This window comes from Mauremys reevesii, linkage group 4 (assembly GCF_016161935.1).
Source record: "Mauremys reevesii isolate NIE-2019 linkage group 4, ASM1616193v1, whole genome shotgun sequence".
Taxonomy (NCBI): domain Eukaryota; kingdom Metazoa; phylum Chordata; order Testudines; family Geoemydidae; genus Mauremys; species Mauremys reevesii.
Genome location: NC_052626.1, coordinates 65814840 through 65835695, shown reverse-complemented (window position 1 = coordinate 65835695; position 20856 = coordinate 65814840). Strand labels below are relative to the sequence as shown.

The 20856-nt window shown below is 44.9% G+C and overlaps 1 protein-coding gene across 4 annotated transcripts in view; it reads right to left on the bottom strand.

Annotated features, from left to right (window-relative positions):
- Positions 1-20856, bottom strand: part of MAP3K9 (mitogen-activated protein kinase kinase kinase 9) — an 89583-nt gene that overhangs the window by 701 nt on the left and 68026 nt on the right. For 3 of the 4 annotated variants that reach the window (XM_039534601.1, XM_039534598.1, XM_039534599.1), the window contains exon 11: positions 17880-19981. In XM_039534601.1, the coding sequence (XP_039390535.1) occupies positions 19500-19981 (482 nt within the window). In that variant the 3' untranslated portion in view covers positions 17880-19499. Of the gene's footprint in view, positions 1-17879; positions 19982-20856 lie in introns of those variants that run through there. The other variant, XM_039534600.1, reaches the window with a different exon arrangement.

The window sequence follows — 20856 nt, the reverse complement described above, 5'->3', positions numbered from 1 at the left end:
GTGCACCACTGACCGCTCTGGACAGCAATCAGAACTCGGATGCAGTGGCCAGGTAGACAGGAAAAGCCCCGCGAACTTTTGAATATCATTTCCTGTTTGCCCAGCGTGGAGCTCCGATCAGCACAGGTGGCAATGCAGTCCCAAATCAAAATCCAAAAAGAGCTCCAGCATGGACCGTACGGATGTGATCGCTGTATGGGCAGGCAAATCTGTTCTATCAGAGCTCTGTTACAGAAGACGAAATTCCAAAGCATTTTTAAAAAATCTCCAGACAGAGGCCACAGCAGGGACTCAGCACGCTGCTGCGTGACAAATGTAACGGAAAGCCAAAGAATCAAATGGACGCTCATGGAGGGAGGGAGGGGAGACTGAGGACTCAAGCTATCCCACAGTTCCTACAGTCTCCGAAAAGCATTTGCATTCTTGGCTGAGTTCCCAATGCCTGTAGTGTCAAACACATTGTCCGCGGTGGTTCAGGGCATAGCTCGTCAATTTACTCCCCTCACCCACCCCAGAAGTAAAAGGGAAAAAAATTCTCTCTTGACTCTTTTAAATGTCACCTTATGTTTACTGAATGCTGCTGATAGACATGATGCTGCAGCAGTCAACGGCAGCATCCTCGCCCCCCCTCATGGGTGGCTGATGGTACAATATGGCTGATATCCATCATCATCATCAGCCTTGTGGCAGATGGTGCAGTGCAAAAGGACTGGTATCTGTCCTTATCATCAGCCCGTGAGTGCTCCTGGCTGGCCTCCGGTGAGGTCGGCTGGGGGTGTCTGGGTAAAAAAAACTCCTGACCATTCCCAGTAGATGGTACAGAACAGCTGGTAACCATCTTCATCATAGCAACAGGGGGCTGAGCTCCATCAGCCCCCGCCCTTCATGTGTAAAGAAAAGATTCTGTTCTGCCTGGACTATCATAGCAGCGGGATGCTGGGCTCCTCTCCCCCACACTGCTTAATGTCCTGTCTGGACTATCATAGCAGCTGGAGGCTGCCTTCCCCTCATTTTATCTCACTAACAAGTCACTGTTTCTTATTCCTGCATTCTTTATTACTTCATCACACAAATGGGGGACACTGCAACGGTAGCCCAGGAAGGCTGGGGGAGGAGGGAATCAACAGGTGGGGTTGTTGCAGGGGCACCCCCTGTGAATGGCATACAGCTCATCATTTCTGCGGGATCTGACACGGAGCGGCTGTGCTCTCTGGTTCTCTGATACGCTGGATCTCTAGTACACTTGCCCCATATTCTAGGCAGGACTGATTCTATTTTTAGATACCATAAAGGAGGGATTGACTTGGGGAGTCATTCCCATTTTTGTCTTTTGCGTCCCCAGCCGATCTCAGCCAGGGGCACCTATGACAGCAGCAGATGGTGCAGCACAAAAGGACTGGTAACCGTCATCTCATTGCCAATTTACAGTGGCATGGTAGATGGTACAGAACGGTTGATAGCCATCTCTGATATCATGCAAAAGCAAATGAATGCTGCTGTGTAGCGCTGCTGAATTGCCTCTGTCAGCGGCATCTAGTACACATACGGTGACAGTGACAAGAGGCAAAACAGGCTCCATGGTTGCCATGGTATGGCATCTGCCAGGGCAATCCAGGGAAAAAGGGCGCAAAATGATTGTCTGCCATTGCTTCCCCGGAGGAAGAAATGACTGACGACATTTACCCAGAACCACCCGTGACAATGATTTTTGCCCCCATCAGGCACTGGGATCTCAACCCAGAATTCCAAGAGACGGGGGAGACTGCAGGAACTATGGGATAGCTACGGAATAGCTACCCACAGTGCAACACTCCAGAAATCGATGCTAGCCTCGGACCGTGGACGCACACCACCGATTTAATGTGCTTAGTGTGGCCGCGTGCACTCGATTTTAATACAATCTGTTTTACTAAACCGGTTTATGTAAAATCGGAATAATCCCGTAATGTAGACATACCCTGTGGCTTCCCCACAAGGGGCACTTCAGCAGATTCTCTGTTTCTGCTTCCCACTCTACTGCCTTTAAAAGGATGAAGTGGAAGGCAGCGAGAGGAAGATCCTTCCAGACTGAAGACAGCAGCAAGGAACAATCCACTCACTCAGGCCTCTGAGAGATGAAGTCTTTGATTAGTTTGATCATGCAGGCTGTGCTAAGGAGAAGCGCCCAGCTTCTTAATTGCACCACTCCTGAAGGTGTTAGGAGGAGAAGCTGTGACTGCCTGGCTGGGGGAACAGGGCTGCCAGTGACAAAAGAGGCTGCAGCTCTTGAGGAGACAGGGATGCCTACAGGAGGTGGTAATTGCCACAAGGACCTCTGTGAAGGGTACACTCACCGCAGGTGGTGCCTCCTTGTGGCTGCTCTGGGGATCAGCTCTCACCCAGTATGGCACCCCCTTCCATCGGTTACTCATCTTGTCACTGCTCCCTTTCGCTCTTCACAACTTGGTGTGCTCCCTCTTCAGGACTCAGCCCTCCAGCCAGGTCACTATGTAGTCCTCCCCTTCCAGGGTAACAAAGTCCCTTCAGACAAGCTGTCCGGTTGGCGTCTCCAACAATCTTGTCCCACTTCTCAGTGGCTGGTAGGGGAACGCAGGCTCACCTTCTACAGAGGGCACCATCCCAAGGACCCTATAAAGAGCAGCCAAGGTCTGGTCAGTTCTACTCCTTGCAGCTGTTTCCCTGGGCTTCTTCCTATTCAGCCCTCTCAGACTCTCTTTACCCACAATTCCTCTGGGGTGCACCCTTCTTCCAGAGCTAGGATCCCAGGGCTTATTCTCCTTCTTCAGTTGTCTCCTCTCCTCCCAATAGCCAGAGACTCCAGACTCTCCCTGCAGCCTCCTTCTGCTCTCAACTTCCTGGCTTTATACTAACCAGCCTGCTCCTAGGTGGGCTTCATGTTCAGTTAAGTCTAGCTCTCTCTCCAGATGCAGCCAGATACCATAACTGGCCTCTCAGACCCACAACCCTTCAGAGCCTGGTTAGGGTGCATACCCCATCACCACTCCTAAAATCCTTGATCATAGGACTCTGCTGCCATACATTTCTGTATAATTTCCAGTTTGATGCATAATTCAGTACTGCTCTGCTGCCTAAATCAGAAGGCCTTGTTGCACAATTTAAGTCTTGCATGTCACATGGTACATAGCTTTATTTCTCTCCAGCTATCTTCATTATACTGGTAGCATATCGACAATCAGCTCTGTTATATTCAGAGTCATTGCACAATGGGATCATATTCCACAGCAACAATACCCCAAATCTGCATCAGCAATTCATAAATTCCAAAGCAACATGAATTTATTCTGTTACTATGAGATTCTCTGTGTTCCCACCTCCCAAGCCCCACCCAAAACATGGACTTGCTGGAGCTCATACTTGGAAACACTCACAGATATAAAATTAATGTGTGATTATTTTTTGAAGATAGATTTTTTTGTTATGCTTTTCAGACAGCTCAGCTCCACTCCCCTAGTCTCTGCATCCATAGTGCTGCCCAGGCAGCCTAGCTCAGAATTTCCTTCCTCTTATTTGTGCCAGGCAAAGAGAGAGCCTGTAACTGGCATTAATGGCTCAACTCCTCAGATCAATATGCCTCAGCTACTGTGTTGTCTCTAAGGGTACATCTACACTACAGGATTATTCCGATTTTACATAAACCGGTTTTGTAAAACAGATTGTATAAAGTCAAGTGCACGCGGCCACACTAAGCACATTAATTCGGCAGTGTGCGTCCATGTACCAAGGCTAGCGTCAATTTCCGGAGTGTTGCACTGTGGGTAGCTATCCCATAGTTCCCCGCAGTCTCCCCCGCCCATTGGAATTCGGGGTTGAGATCCCAGTGCCTGATGGGGCAAAAAACATTGTCACGGGTGCTTCTGGGTACAGCCTCACCCCTCCCTCCCTGAAAGCAGCAGCAGCCAACCGTTTTGCGCCTTTTTTCCTAGGTGAACTGTGCAGACGCCATAGCACAGCAAGCATGGGGACCCTGCTCAGCTCAAGACAGCAATCATGGATGTTTTAAAAACCTCGCGCATTCTCGTGCACTCAATGCTGAACCGGGACCTGCAAAGCCAGGCGAGGAGGCGGCGGCTACGGCAGCGCGGCGACGAGAGTGATGAGGACATGGACACAGAATTCTGTCAAACTGCAGGCCCCTGTGCTTTGGAGATCCTGCTGGTAATGGGGCAGGTTCTAGCCATTGAATGCCGATTTTGGGCCCGGGAAACAAGCACAGACTGGTGGGACCGCATAGTTTTGCAGGTGTGGGACGATTCCCAGTGGCTGCGAAACTTTCGCATGCGGAAGGACACTTTCATGGAACTTTGTGACTTGCTTTCCCCTGCCCTGAAGCGCCAGAACACAAAAATGAGAGCAGCCCTCACAGTTGAGAAGCGAGTGGCAATAGCCCTCTGAAAGCTTGCAACGCCAGACAGCTAACGGTCAGTCGGGAATCAATTTGGAGTGGGCAAATCTACTGTGGGGGCTGCTGTGATGCAAGTAGCCAAAGCAATCACTAAGCTGCTGCTACAAAAGGTTGTGACTCTGGGAAATGTGCAGGTCATAGTGATGGCTTTGCTGCAATGGGATTCCCTAACTGTGGTGGGGCGATAGATGGAACCCATATCCCTATCTTGGCACCGGAGCACCAGGGCACCCACTACATAAACCGCAAGGGGTACTTTTCAATGGTGCTGCAAGCACTGGTGGATCACAAGGGACGTTTCACCAACATCCACGTGGGATGGCCAGGAAGGGTTCATGACGCTCGCGTCTTCAGGAACACTACTCTGTTTAAACGGCTGCAGCAAGGGAATTATTTCCCAGACCAGAAAACAACAGCTGGGGATGTTGAAATGCCTGTTGTTATCCTGGGGGACTCAGCCTACCCCTTGATGCCATGGCTCATGAAGCCATACACAGGCAGCTTGGACAGTAGTCAGAAGCTGTTCAACAGGCTGAGCAAGTGCAGAATGGTGGTAGAATGTGCATTTGGCCGTTTAAAGGGTTGCTGGTGCACATTACTGACTCGCTCAGACCTCAGCCAAACCAATGTCCCCATTGTTATTGCTGCTTGCTGTGTGCTCCACAATCTCTGTGAGAGTAAGGGGGAGATCTTTATGGCGGGGTGGGAGGCTGAGGCAAATCACCTGGCCGCTGATTACGCGCAGCCAGACACCAGGGCGATTAGAAGAGCACACCAGGAAGCGGTGCGCATTAGAGAAGCTTTGAAAACCAGTTTCATCACTGGCCAGGGTACAGTGTGACTGCTGTGTTTCTTTCTCCTTGATGAAACCCTCCTCCCCTTGATTGACTCATTCACTGTAAGCCACCCACCCCCTCTTCGATCACAGCTTGCTTTCTAAGGAAATAAAGTCACTCTCGTTTAAAAATCATGTATTCTTTATTACTTAATTATAAAAAGAGGGAGAGAACTGACACGGTAGCCTGGGTGGGGTTTCGGAGAAGAATAGTAGGGAAGTAAAAGGCCACTATAACAATTTCATAATTTCATAATAATAAGAACCTTTTGGTTGGGCTGTCCACTGGGGTGGAGTGGGCGGGTGCACGGAGCCTACCCCCATGAGTTCTTACTCGTCTGGTGGGTGAGGAGGCTAAGGAACATGGTTAGGGGGGAGGGTGGTTATACAGGGCTGCAGCGGCACTCTGTGATCCTGCTGCCGTTCCTGAAGCTCCACCATATGCCGGAGCATGTCAGTTTGATCACGCAGCAGCCCCAGAGTTGCATCCCGCCACCGCTGATCTTCCTGCCACCACCTCTCATCTCGAGCATCCCTCCTATCCTCACGTTCGTCCCTCCTATCCTCACAGTCACTGGAATCTTTCCTGTACTTTGCTACCACGTCCTTCCACTCATTCAGATGCGCTCTTTCATTGAGGGTCACTTCCATGATTTCCGAAAACATTTCTTTTCGTGTCTTTTTTTTCCCCACCGCCTTATCTGAGATAGCCTTCGGGACGGAGTAGGGATGCTTGAAAAATTTGCAGCTGCATGAGGGAGGGAAAAAAGGGAGAGAAGTATTTAAAAAGATACATTTTAGAGCACAATGGTCATACTCTTTCATGGTGAACAACACTATTCACCTTACATAGCACATGTGTTTTCACTACAAGGTCGCATTTTGCATCTTAATATTGAGTGCCTGCGGCTTTGGTGTTACAGATCACAGACGCAGGTCCAGGCATCAGAATTCTGCTTGCATGCAGCCATGGTAAGCCATTGTCTTTCGTCTTCTGCAGACTTCATCTATCCAGCGCCCTCCTTTCCCAAATAGCAAGCAAAGCCCATTGAGTGCTGCTTCTTTCCTGTTAACGTGCAGCAGCAGAAACCACCCCATGGCTGGTATCATGGAAGATCACTGCTAAACACCCCCCTTTCCACCCCCCCCCCCAACCGTGTGGCTGGTAGCAGGAAAGATCCCTGCTAGCCAAACGCGGAAAAGCTCAGCGCCAATCGCGCCCCCCCTTTCCCCCCCGGTTGGCTACCTGCAGGGAAGGATTTCTTTTAAGCAACAGGCAAACAGCCCAGTAGGAATGGCCATCTCTGTCCCCTTACTTAAATTCCTGAATTTCAACCAGGTTACCATGAACGATATCACTCTCCTGAGGATAACACAGCGAGATAAAGAATGGATGTTGTTTGAATGCCAGCAATCACCGGGACCATACGCAGCTAGGCTTTGTCATGCAATGATACCAGATTACTTGCTACATGCATGGCATGGTCAAGTGTCCTACCATGGAGGACGGAATAAAGCAGCGCTGCCCAGAAACCTTCTGCAAAGGCTTTTGGAGTACTTCCAGGAGAGCTTCATGGAGATGTCCCTGGAGGATTTCTGCTCCATCCTCAGACATGTCAACAGACTTTTCCAGTAACTGTGCTGGCCGCGAATGCATCCCAAGTCCTCAGGGCAAATTAATCATTAAAAAACGCTTGCTTTTAAACTATGTTTTATATTTACAAAAGGTACACTCACCAGAGGTCCCTTCCATGGCTTCATTGTGTGGTATAGTGGCTTGGGAGGGCTGGGAGGGTAATTCCGTCAGGGTGAGAAAAAGCTCCTGGCTGTTGGGGAGAACGGAGTGCTGTGTGCTCTCTGCAAGCTCGTCCTCCTCTTCCTCCTCATATTGCCCGTCCGCAGAATCCTCAGCCATGGCTGTGATTACCACCCCCACCTCGGCATCCACGGACAGGGGTGGGGTAGTGGTGGCAGACCCCCCGAGAATTGCATGCAGCTCAGCGTGGAAGCGGCATGTTTTCGGCCCTGCCCTGGACCTTCCGTTTGCTTCTTTGGTTTTCTGGTAGGCTTGTCTGAGCTCTTTAACTTTCACACGGCACTGTACTGAGTCCCTGGTGTGGCCTCTCTGCATCATGGCCTTGGAAATTTTTTCAAATGTTTTTTCATTTCGTCTTTTGGAACGGAGTTCTGTTAGCACGGAATCCTCTCCCCATACAGCGATCAGATCCAGTACCTCCCGTGTGGTTCATGCTGGAGCTCTTTTTCGATTCTCAGGAGACTGCATTGTTACCTGTGCTGATGAGCTCTGCGTGGTCACCTGTGCTGATGAGCTCTCCACGCTGGCCGAACAGGAAATGAAATTCAAAACTTCATGGGGCTTTTCCTGTCTACCTGGCCAGTGCATCCGAGTTCAGATGGCTTTCCAGAGCGGTCACAATGGTGCACTGTGGGATAGCTCCCAGAGGCCAATACCGTCGATTTGCGGCCACACTAACCCTAATCCGACATGGCAATACCGATTTGAGCGCTACTCCCCTTGTCGGGGAGGAGTACAGATATCTGTATTAAGAGCCCTTTATATCGATATAAAGGCCTTCGTTGTGTGGACGGGTGCAGTGTAAAATCGGTTTAATGCTGCTAAATTCAGTATAAACGCGTAGTGTAGACCAGGCCTAAGCTGCCTAGTTTATACTTCTGACTCCCCCAACCCCCACCCCTTGGCTGCAAGCTGAACTGCAGCTCTGGTTCCCTGACCCTGATCCCTGCTGCCCAGCTCTATTGAACACTGCTGGGAGCATGCTCCCTAATCCTATCCAAATAACTGCGCACTGTGAGAAAAGCTAGAGACTGAGCATGACTGAGGCAGCTACAGTCAGGTCCCAGCAGGTCAGGGAGCCAGAAAACAAAATTCTGCATCAAAATGGTGAATTCTATGATAGAAATGCTAAATTCTGTGGCATTCTGGAAAAATGCCACAGAATTTAGCACAGTCATGGATTCACAACCACTGTCTCACAAGATCCACAGCTGTTCAAATTGAGATGAATGTGATATTCACAGCAGTTAGCGCTCTGAGCACAGGTTAGCTGCAGTCTCAGATGCAATACTATCACTTTACACTTTGCTTGCATATTCAAGGTTATTTTGGCAACCGTAAGAGATAGAAACTTGGTTTTAAAATGAGGGCTGAGATTCAGGAGCATAATTTTTGTGGCAAGGGGTGAATTCCACAGCAAATACATGGGGCTCTGGGTATAATGAATAGTGGTGGTATAGTCTTTTTCTCTCTTGTATTTATGTTAAAGTGCCATCTTTGATCCCACCACCTTTCACTGCACTTGGATATTTTGTTGAAGGATTTGTTCTTTGTTAATTAAGGAGGATTTAACTGCACTAATCATATGTGATATAGTAAGGCTCCAGATTAAGCAGCTTTAAGAAGTAGCCTGTATGCCAGAATCTCATAGAAAGTTTCCATGGAATATGTAGAATCCTGTGAGTCAAAAATATTACCAGCTACCCATTCTTCTCTTTGTAAGCTGGTTACAGCTTCACCCCACCAGCCAACTGAAGTTTCCTTTGAGACTGCAATACTTTTCTGCTCTGGCAGATGAAGGGAGTCCACATCAGAGAGGGAACAAACTGATTGTAATAAAATAACAACCGAATCCTGCCCAAAACACAAACCCAAACTTCTTACAGATCTGGAAAAATTGAGGTAACTTTTTGTCCCCAAACCAAAACCTGCGATGCAAACAACCCTGAGAAATTAGTGGCAATTCAGATTGGGATTCTAATTTACCAGCTCAGGATTAGCTCTAATTTTCAGACACCACCACAGTTCTGGGTCCCAGCCAGGACCAAAAGTGTCAAAGTCAAAGGCTATTCCACCCAGTGTTTCCCTCCCAAATGGAAATCTGAAGTTTCAGCATATCACACACAAGAGGGCTCATTCTCAATTTCCAGCCCAGGCCAGTTTCTCAGGACATCAAGATGGGGTTCAGATAAGTTTCCAAACTTCTGAATGCTTAACTGAACCATTTGCAGTTTTATCCATCACTAGCTAACAATCTTACCTCTGTCTCCCATTTTCCCTACTGCCATAGCTAAGCCAATCACATAATCACACTTTCAGCTGCCTCAGTGAGCCCTGCTTAAACTACAGTAACATTTGTTCAGCTGCACATTCACTCCAGCACTTTCACTAAAGTCTGCAAACCTCCCTAAAACGATGATGTCAACTTACTAGCCAGCAGTGAGAACTTCCAAGCAAACCTATCATTATGCAATCAATTAGGTGTCTGCTAAGCACAGGGGGTGCTTTACTGAGATTGCTTTTCTCCACTTCCCTTATGTTTAAGAAGAGCTAAGCAAGTAAACATTTAATTAAAAAAGCAGGAGATTAATGTTATTTTATTAAGCTGAAGCTGGATCAGATGGAGAAGTCTGGGCTCTATCTCCTTAATCTGCTTAGAAAGCTGCTAGGAGTTTCCTCAAAGAAATATATTCTTCTGATTAAAAAAAGAAAAGATAATTAAATGAGCTGTTCTAGCATGTGCCATCTGCTGGCTGCTCTGATGCTTTAGTAAATCAAAGCCTCCAAGGGAACTGGGTAAACATAGTACATGTTCACCTCTACACCTGATCTTGTATAAAGCATAGAGATCACATGAGAAGCTGTACTCCAGAATGTTTCCACCTTCCTTTTATAAGCAGAAAAATAATTATATTACTCAGTCACAGAGTAGCTCCTCAGGGTCCTTTTTCTGTGTATAACTCAGCCCTAGTGCCCCCACTCACGCTGCCTCTTAATGTGAGGAGCATACACAGTAACAGATCATCCCTTCAAGGACCCTTCCTCTACTACAGCTGGTCAGAAAATGGACGCCAACATCAAGGAATTTTGAGTTTTTGCTGCTGCTGTGCCGCATGCTCCCATTCTTCTCTATAGGCTGTGTTCCCTCATCTGAATGCTTCTGCTATGCTGCGCCACGGCCTGGCCTCTTGGTGAGGGGAAGTGGTGCTTCCTGGCAGTCGCAATGCCACTGTGCATCATGGGAGATTATGGAGCAGGCTGCCCAGATGGACTTTGCGGGGAATGGGAGCATAAGTTACCCGAGCTACACCTCCCATGAGGCACCCCGTAGCAGCATTTCAAAATGGAAATATTTGGGGTTTGGGCATTCACATTTTTGATGAAAAACATCAAAAAAGTTTCCACAGGATACCTTTTTGTGAAAATTTTCATTTATCTGAACTGATTTAGAATTTTGTTTCCATTTTAGATGAAATTCTATTTTCCATTAAAAAACTGTTTCAACAGAAAACTTTCAACTAACCCTACTCCATGCATTCCTGGGCTATATAACAACATCCCCTCTACGCCTCATGCATCACTCAACCACCCAGCATTTCTTTTTACTTTTGATGGAGCGATCCACCCAGTTTTATCCCCTTTCTGGCACATCCTAATGTTATAAAATCCTCCTTCTCAAAGGGAGCTGGGTAACTTGCCTGGCCATAGGATTAATTTACTACAGAGGGCTGCCTGACAGCTGTATGAGATGCCTCCTTCCATTAGGAGAAGAGTATGTTGCTAGGATTGAAACTCAGATCCCTACACATTTCCATCTGCCATACAAGAGCAGAGTAAAGATTCTGAAAAGTCCTCTGCCACACAGCAGTCTGACGGGTTCAGTGAAATGATAGGAAGACCAAAGAAAGTTGTCATTAAAATTTAAAGTCATCTGCTAAATGTAACAATTCATGAGCCAAGTGGGTTACTGCATTAGCCTTTCGACTCTGGACAGCTGTAGTCACATTTTTGCTTCGTCATATGTAGAATAAGGAGAAGGATAGTCTTAGCTAATTCCTATATGAACATTAGCCTTAATAAAAAACAACATACAATTAAGCAGTCTGTTCAAAGGCAGTCCAGGATTAGGTTAGCTGATGGTCTTGAAGGTCAGAATTGAGAGGCAAAGCTGTACTGAGTACCAGGAATGGAACAGCAGTGGCGCTACATGTTAGCACGGAGGTGGATTTGCAGAACTATGTGGAGGTCCAAGACTGGAACAGCAGGGATGCTGCAGATTTGAACTGAGGTGCACTGGCAGAGCTACATAGGGCGAGACTGTAGAGGCATGCCCTGCTTTAGCAAAGACTATCAGTTTTCTGCAGTCATGGTCAGAATTATCAAAGCCTGCTCAAAAATACTTGAAAAATGGAACAAAAACTCAAAACCTTAAGTCAATGACAACAGTTTTATTCAAGTCTCTGTGCTCTGTGTTCAGACAAGGCCTAGATCAGCATTACACTGTAATACAATAATAATTTTAGCCATTGAACCAAGCCTGCTTGGCATCCTTGGTTTACAATTTACAGTACATCCAAAAAAAGGCAGAGAAACGAACAAAAAACCTGACAACATTAATTAGCTCTTTGAGTCATTTAAATATTATTCTACAACAAAAGAACTTAATACAAAAAGTAACTGAAATCCAAGATACACACAATACATTGACAGGGAACTGAGGAAAGAGATACAGTAGATTATACACAAGGGTAATCAGTTGATGTGTTAGCTACAGTGAAACAAACCAGACTGATATAATTTAACTACTTTTTTTAAGCCCCAATGGGTCAGAGGCAACAGCTGTGTCACAAATAAAGCTTTTTAAAAAATGAATTCAGTCTTATTTTCCCCATAGGCTTGCTGCTGAAAAGAAGTAAAGGAAGGCTCCAACAAATCACTTCATTTAACAAGTCATCACACACACAAATAAGAAGAGTGGCCTCAATTGATTTATTTAAACTTTCAGGAGGAAATTAGCATTTGCAGTTTTGACCACTTTGCTGCTGACAAAATATACTGTGTACTTTGGGCAAAGAACACCTTCTAATGCTCCCTATAATGACAAATTTGTGAAGACCCTAGATAGGAGAGATAAGACACACTGCAAACTGAGGTAATTAGCAGGTCATAATAAAGGCCCAATCCTGCAGGTTACATGGTGCTTATGAGGTGTCCAGCACCCTTTACTCCTAACTGACTTCAACAGGAGCAGAAAGAGTTCTGCACCTCAAAAGACTGAGCATAAGGGCATGATCGTACAACCCTGAAATCTGTTTGCCTGATTCTGTTCCAGTTACTCCAGTTTAATGGCATTAATCCATACTTACAGCATTGTAATAGAGCAGAATCAGGTCAACGGGATTTTTGCCTTTGAATTTAATGAGAGCAAGATCAGCTTCACAGCTTGTAGATAAGGCAAACAGAGGAGAAATATACTGCATAAAAAGGGCAGAAAATATATCCCTGGCTGAGAAGATAATGACCTTTCAGATACACAGAACAGTTAAAAGGACAGTGATTTCCCTTACCTACTCCATATAAACCACTCAACACATAGCTCAGGCAAAACATCTCAGATGCACCAGAAACATCCCCACATTTACAGTGAACTAATTATACACATCAACAAATACTGTGCTGGACCAGCAGCAAGTAGCTGAAGGTGGCACAAGAGATTGATTAGCATCAGACCAAGAGAGGGTATTGACTGTTGCTGGGCTTGGCAACTGTAGCCAAGACAGAACTCTATCCTGAGTGTGTATTCTGCAAGAGGGTGGGGGAAATAAATCTGGAAAAAGGCATCAGGGTTACAGACACTTCTGTCCCCTCACCCACCCACGTCTCTTCACAGCTCACAACCAGCCCACATGGAAACAGTGCCTCCACTTGTGGCAAGAGAAACCACCACTTCCCAAAGTAGTAAGAGCTAGCATCACAGCAGCAGTCAGCAGATACAAGCACACACAAGCTGGCATTTTCTTAAAGCCTTGTTGAGGAACTGGAGGAAGGAGTCACCTGTCAAGTGACAGTCATACACTGCCATTCCTCTAAGGTTATGTCTACCCTGCAATTCAAAACCCACATCTGGCCCAGGCCAGCTGACTCAGGCTAAGGGGCTGTTTAACTGCAGTGCAGACATCCGGGCTTGGGCTGGGGTGCGGACCCTAGAACCCTACAAGGTGGGAGGGTCTGAAAGCTCATCTCAGGCTGCAGCTGGAGCATCTACAGCGCAATTAAACAGCTCCACAGCCTGAGCCCTGTGAGCCTGAGTCAGCTGGCACGGGCCAGCCACAGGTATCTAATTGCAGTTAACACGTATCCTAAGAAGAACAGCCTGGTTAGAACAGATAGGAACACAACCCTCCACTTTAGCACAGAAGAGCTCTAAGGCCTCACATCAGCAAAGCACTTCAGTTCCATTGACTTCACTGGAAAGGGTTTGCTGAATGGGAATGGATGTATGTGCTCAAGAGTTTTGCAGGAACAGGGTCTAAAAGGGTTCACTCATTTCCTTACTGTGTGTATAGCCAATAGGTAGCAGAACCAGAGGAACATCTTTTCTACCTAGATGCTCCCACTTAAATGATTTTACATTGGGACAGTTCCTCTCTGAATTCAACAATGGCCTGTTCTCACCCAAAACTAAACTGACCCACTGATGAATCTGCTTTGGAGTTCCAGATGCTCAGCCAAAATAACTCTTGCATTAGAAAACTCATCATCCAACCCCAAGATTTAAAATATTTTAGTGTATTTAGACCTTTAGTGTATTTTCAACTTCTAAATAAGGTGCCCAATCCTGAGATGCAGAGACATCTATTGACTTCAATGGGAGCTGCAAGTGCTCAACATCCTTTTTCCACTCAGCACCCTAGCCTTTCCCCCAGACGGATTCATTTTAAAGAGGAACACCTTTCCATTTCTGCAAAGCAGAGCTCAAATTCAACTGGTACATCACAGTATACAATACTGGCACCTCTGCCATGCTGCTGTTTTATTCTCCAGAATTTAAGTTTTAAAAAGGGGAAATGTCTACCTGTTACGGTTGCTGAGATAGCTTTGAAAATGTGACCAGAGCATTACTGATGCAGCAACGTCTGCTTGTGTTTAAGAGCCCGAAACAACAGTTCTGGGAGGTATTAACTATCCTACGCAAATACTCAATGGTAGCAGTGCTTAAAACTGGCTATTTCATGTCTCAAAGCATGTGGGAAAGGAGTAGAACCATATTACGAAGAGCTCCACAATGTACTGTGTGACAGTTCTTTCTGCTGCCACAAATGACTGGACTTGAGAGCTACTGCCATGCTTTCCCACCCCCATCAAGAAGCCAAACCCAAGATGCTCACCAGAGCATCTAAGATCTCCTAAATGGAGAATCAAGTTCAAGAAATCTAGTAGGGATATGAGCCTTATCAAGGAGAAGTCGAGAACAAAGACATGGGTGTTTTTGGACTCCAGTGAGGAGCAGCCAAGCCCAAGGATCCCAGGGAATATAAGTGATCATATTCTGATCATCTAGTATGAGTGGCGTTTCATTTGAGCTGAGTTTGGAATACTTCTGCCACTTCACTCCCAACCCCATTTTCTTCCTTTATTGCAAAGATGCAGACTTTGGAAGGCAGAAGGATATGGCCAGGGCAGGCCTGTACCCACACGCCAGCTCTCTCTCCAATGGCCTTAAAATGGGAAGCAGTTAAATCTTCCCAGACTTCATAATCTGCTCTTGGGAAGGTCCCAACCAGGAGATTAGGACATCTGCAGGTAAGCAAGCTGCACAAAGGGGGAGAGGTTTCAACTACTCCCCAATGAGATACACAAAACACTTAGCCTGGTCTATCCTGGCATTTTGGCCATCAGTGTAAATATATCCCCTTAAAACTGGGATACAGCTGCATCAATGCAAATCATGTTGCACTGGTACATATTGCGTACACTAGGAGTTTGACCTATTGCAGCTACAGCGGTGGCTAAAATCCCGAAGTGGGCAAGGCTTTACAAAAGCATTTCTATACGGTGAGGGGGGGGGGTATTTGTCCCAACACGAGACTGTATCTTGCAAAGAATTAAAATAAGCATGCCCCACTGGGTTATCCTCAAACTTGCATCAGATCCCCACTTGCTATTTGTTTGTCCAGCTGAACCATCAACTCTGGAGCTAACAGTGTAATTAAGCAAGAGTCCACATCTAGCCAACATTACAATTCTCATGAGGCACTGTGGCAGCATTTCAAAATGGAAATATCTGGGGGTTTGGGCATTCAAATTTTTGATGAAAAATGTCAGTTTCCACAGGAAGCCTTTTTGTGAAAAATTTCTTTATCTGAACTGATTTAGCATTTCATTTCAATTTTAGATGAAACAATTTTCCATCCAAAAACTGTTTCAACAGAAAATTTTCCATCAGCCCTACTCCATGCATTCCTGGGCAATATAACATCCCCTTGACTCCTCATGTATTACTCAACCACACAGCATTTCTTTTTATTTTTGGTGGAGAGGTGAAGCTTTTTAGAATATCCACTGCTTTGAGCACTAAGAATACATCATGCTTTCCTAATAGTTGCTGCCCTGGACTCTAACTGCTAGATACTGACACTCAGATGTTATGGTGATGAGTGCATTAGATATAGATAGATTAAAGGACCAGTATTGTAACTAGAGAAGTGCATCATGGTAATGTGCAGTTCTGCTTTAAAATATATGATATAGCATTTTTAATCTGCATGTTTATGTATATGTATTATTAACAGCAGTAAAAGCCAATATGTCTTGCAGCTAATGACTGGTTGGATTGAGGGCAAATAACTACACAGGTCATAAACTGCCAAGAAACATGCTGATTATTTTGAGACTCCAGCAATGGAAAAATAAGCAGAATCTTTTAAATAAAGCACATACATTCTATCTTATTTTACATTATATACCTGAATATCTGAGACCCAACAGCACAGTGTTATCAAGCTGATTTCTACCTTTGCTGTGCCAGCTCATAGCTCACTAGTCCAGTGTTCACGCAAAAAAATGTTGCACCTTCCCCCCATTCTAATCCCTATGATTCCTGTAAAAGCACAAAGCCACTACACTGTCCTCCTTCAAATTCCTCCTTTTATACTCACCTTTGCTGTGATGCCTACAAACCTCTCAACAGTGATTAGGCATGTGGAATCTTGTGACTGCTTCTTACTGTACTAAACACAAATCATTTCACTATTGCCTGGTCCATCCCCGCCCACCCACCCCCGCCTAGCCTCGATGTTACTTTTTCTCCATTTGTTGACTCTTTTTTAAGCCTAAATTATAAGCTCCTTTAGGAGCTAGCACTAACTATTATGTGTGTGCAATTTCCTGACCTTAATTTGACCCTAAGGCACTACCACAAATCAAATAAATAGATATTAATAATAAATAATAAACTGATGAAGATGAGAGGGATGGAGCAAGCCATTAAAAGCAGAGATTTAGAACAATAACTGAGAGAAGGTAACTGCTTGCTTATTTTTACCCCAGTAACAGAGACAATTCAGTGCATGTTTCAATTAATGGGAAGGTATAAACCAGGGGTCAGCAACCTTTCAGAAGTGGTGTGCCAAGTCTTCATTTATTCACACTAATTTAAGATTCCGCGTGCCAGTAAAACATTTTAACATTTTTAGAAGGTCTCTTTCTATAAGTCTATAATATATAACTAAACTATTGTTGTATGTAAAGTAAATAAGGTTTTTAAAATGTTTAAGAAGCATCATTTAAAATTAAATTAAAATGCAGAGTCCCCCCGGACCGGTGGCCAGGACCCAGGCAGTGTGAGTGCCACTGAAAATCAGCTCGCGTGCCGCCTTCGGCACATGTGCCATAGGTTGCCTATCCCTGGTATAAACTCTGCAAGTCAGGTACCGGTATTTGATCTCACATGCTACGAAGCATACTACAGTACTGAAAGCCGCAGGGATGGTCCTTTCAAAGGAAACAAAACCCAGGAGAGCAGACATGTGAAATATAAAGGAACCTAGGATGCCAAAAACCCTCCTAATTATAAAAATAGCTAAACTCTGGACTGGGCTTCCAAAAGGAGGTTGTGCAATCCTCATCATTGGAGGTTTCTAAGGACAGGTGAGACAGTCAAGGATGGTCCAGATATACTTGGTCCTGTCGCAGAGCACGAGATGGACTAGATGACCTCTTGACGTCCCTGCATTTCTATGATTCTTTGAAACTAAACCACGCAGCATTTGTTCTATGCAGCTCACAAATCGATCCAATCCCACATTCAGTAGGATAAAAGAAACTATACACTGAGACTCCCTGTCCCATACACAGCAACCACCTGAGGCAACAACAGTATACTGAAAAAAATACCCTAAGAAAAATAATATTGTACTACTGATGTGGAACTCAGGGAGATGGCATGGGATCTCTTTGATGGCAGAGCAGGATCATCTAGCTGGTCTGGGAAGAGGCTGCAGCTACTGCCAATCTGGTTTCTTACATAAAGGTCATCTCTCCAATAAAGTTTTTCAGTTTACCAGAGATTAATCAAAAGAGACATCTTAGGTTTTGGTTGTTCTGGATGTACAGGATGAACAAGGAGAATAAAGGACAATCAAAATCTTCAAGGCACCATATTATAAGGGCCCAAGAGAGTTTTTTGATTTCCTAATTCAGCATCTCACTTTGTGAGTTAAAGTAACAGAAAAGAGAATGAACTGATGGGACTGGGTAAGAAAAGAAACAAAAGTAGAAGAGATCCACAAAGACAAATGTGGGAGTTACTTTGAAAATGTTATTTATTCAATTCAATTCCTAGATAGCAGTTTTTAAAAAGAGTGGAGTTTCTCAGATGTAAATATATTTTCTCTTAGCACCACTATTTGCTGCTGTTATCGCAGATACCAACATTTGCCATTTCCCCCTTCTTTTTGGAAACTATTTTTAAATCTTAACACCTTTTACCCCAGTCTTTTGCCATTATTTCTTGGGCAACTCAAGTGAAGCTCCATGTCACGCACTTTCCCTTCCCTTGCTTGGCAACTGGCACATGAATTATTCAGAGGCCAAAGAACTAATATATTTACCTGAACGGTGGTTTTCCCATAATGGATTTACACTGCCCACCTTCCCCTTCTCAAGAATGATTGGTTAGAGCAACACATTAATCCATTATTACATTGAATACTGGGACTGATCTGAGATTTCTCCATTTGGCAACATGTGGAGAAAAGTAGCAATGGAGATTTGTGCTCTTCCAATTGGCTCTAAGCTTCCTGGCACCTAGTGAATTGTATCTAAGAACTCTATTGGAGATTTGGAGCATCCCAGCTACTGACAAAAGGACAGAAAAAAAAGAGAGATTAAAGTAGAAAGACATTAACCCAGGATATAAGATCTAGGAGTAGGAACAGGATAGGATAAAGAATGGAACTGGTTAGGACTTTAGCTTAATCCAGATACATATTTTCTACATGATATGAGGCCTCAGTGCTAGATCTGGCTCCCATGGATTTCGATGGAAGCAGGCCATTAGGATTACATACCTGATTTTCCTAGCATTGACAGGGTGAGGAAGAACCTCACTAATGAATACACTGAGTTCTTTCTGCAAGCCAAACATACTGTCTGGTTCCTAATGCTGATGGTTTTGTTATACACCATCAGTGTGGAGAGCCTGCATTTGAGGTCACACAGAACTCAACAGAAAGAGTGAATTACTGTTCTAGCTACAGGTCCACTCATACAAAGGGACTACATTATATTATATAAATTAGATAGATTTGATTAGATGGAATGTGTCAGATTTCCAGATGAAAACTGCATCTGAGGAGCATTTAACAAAGAATTTATTCGAGACTATAAAATCCAAGCATGTGTGGGCTAGGTGCTTCTGCTGGAGTAGCGGGTAGATGCCAGACCAACCCTGCCGTAAGAATGGGATTCAGTGAAGCAAATCTCCAAATATTTGCTATTTCTCCCATTTGGACAGCCTTGGGAAAATACCAAACACCAGTGCCTGATATAGTGTAATACTTGGGATCTCAGGATCAAGGTTAATACTGGGATATATATCAATATACAACATTTGTCAAACTCTGAGAGGTCAAATATAGAGACTTTGATATGATCATTTTTGCTTATTGTCGTTTCAAACTGCAACGACAAGATAAGGAAGACTACAGAAAATCCCCACAGCAGAAGTCAGCAGCTTTGAGTTGCCCAGTTACATCCAACTGCAGATAAAAATCAGGCAGTCAGACAACACATTTTCAATAGAGGCAGCACCATTATATGATCTCAGTAGCATCCCTCCATTTTATCTGTCTTCAAAGTGCATTCTCAGTGCAAGTAGTATGATTGACTCTAAAGAGGCTTACTGCCCCCTAATGGATTTCATGCTAAGACCAGAACTCTTGTTTCAGTTCATATGCTGCAGGTTTGGTTGTTTTAAGTTCAGTTCTGCATAGCGGAACCGTGCGGTCCTGGCTCTGCCCCTCAACATCTATATCCAATAGCATCCGCTCCTCTACAGGAACACCCACCTGGAAAGGAAGCAGAGCAGTAAGTCCTGGCCTCTCCTCTACGGTGCTGCTGCTACTAGCAAAGCAGGAGTCCAGATTGCTTGGGGTGTCAGTACTTGAACTGTTGGCAGAGGATTCACCCCTGGCTTGGCTGGGTGACACAAACCACCAGGGATCAAGCCGCTGCCGATTGGCTGAAGGGCGTGGCCTTGGCAAGAACTCCAAGGTCTTGGGTCTTTCCAGTGTGGAGTCCTGCTGTGCATTCCAGCGTCTTGGTGTTGGAGGAAAGACAAGGTTGGGGTCTGGCAGGCGAGGGACCTCATTTGGATCTCGGCTTGGGCTGGGAGTTTTTAATACACCTATCCAAAAAGAGAGAGAAAAAGAGAGAAAAAAGACACATCAGTTAAGCTGGAGTTATTTAAGGCATCTGTCTGGCTTTAATGCCCAGATACACTAAAGGCATGTGCAAAAATAAGGTAATATATCCAAAATACAGAACCCCTCAGTTTTCATCTGAAACACTATGTGAGGTAGACCACTGGGAGCTTGGGGGAGCTTTGATCTTTTCCCTAGAAAATTTTGGTATTGCATTAATAAATATAGGAAACACTGAATTGGGAACAGAAGTTCCAGTGTGGACAAATTATTAAGAGGGGACAAATATAGTTCTCCAAACAACAAAGAAGTCTATAGCCCTGTTGTATTGATTTGAGATAAGGGACTGGTCCACTGGCTCTTGGACTATTCTGGATGCACTAGTGAGATACAGCTGCTCCAATGCTATATAATCAGATCACTTAAAGCTCGAGTAGGAAACCTTAATCTTGTCACTCAGTGGCTCTGGGATGCTTCACTCTATCATCTTAATGTTCATTTAATGTATTTTAATAGAATATACACAATAAGCACAATGTCTCATCATATGAATTTGTATATGGTGAAAAATTCCAAAGCAGAATTTATTGTTCAATAAATGAAGTTTTAAATTTTCACTAAAGCTATTTTTAAGAACATAAATGACTATGTTAACTTGTATCTCACTACAGACCCTGATACAACAAGCCATTGTCCTGGCAGGCTGCAGTTGTTCTAAGTAGCTACAGCCACTTAGCTCAGAGAACAATTCCAGTGTTTCTCCCCCCATACTGGTAAGGAATTTGGGATGTTGTGGAGGCTCGGTCCCTGGTAAAGGTTTGGCGGCAGAGCACATCTTGTACTCCCCAACATGAACCCT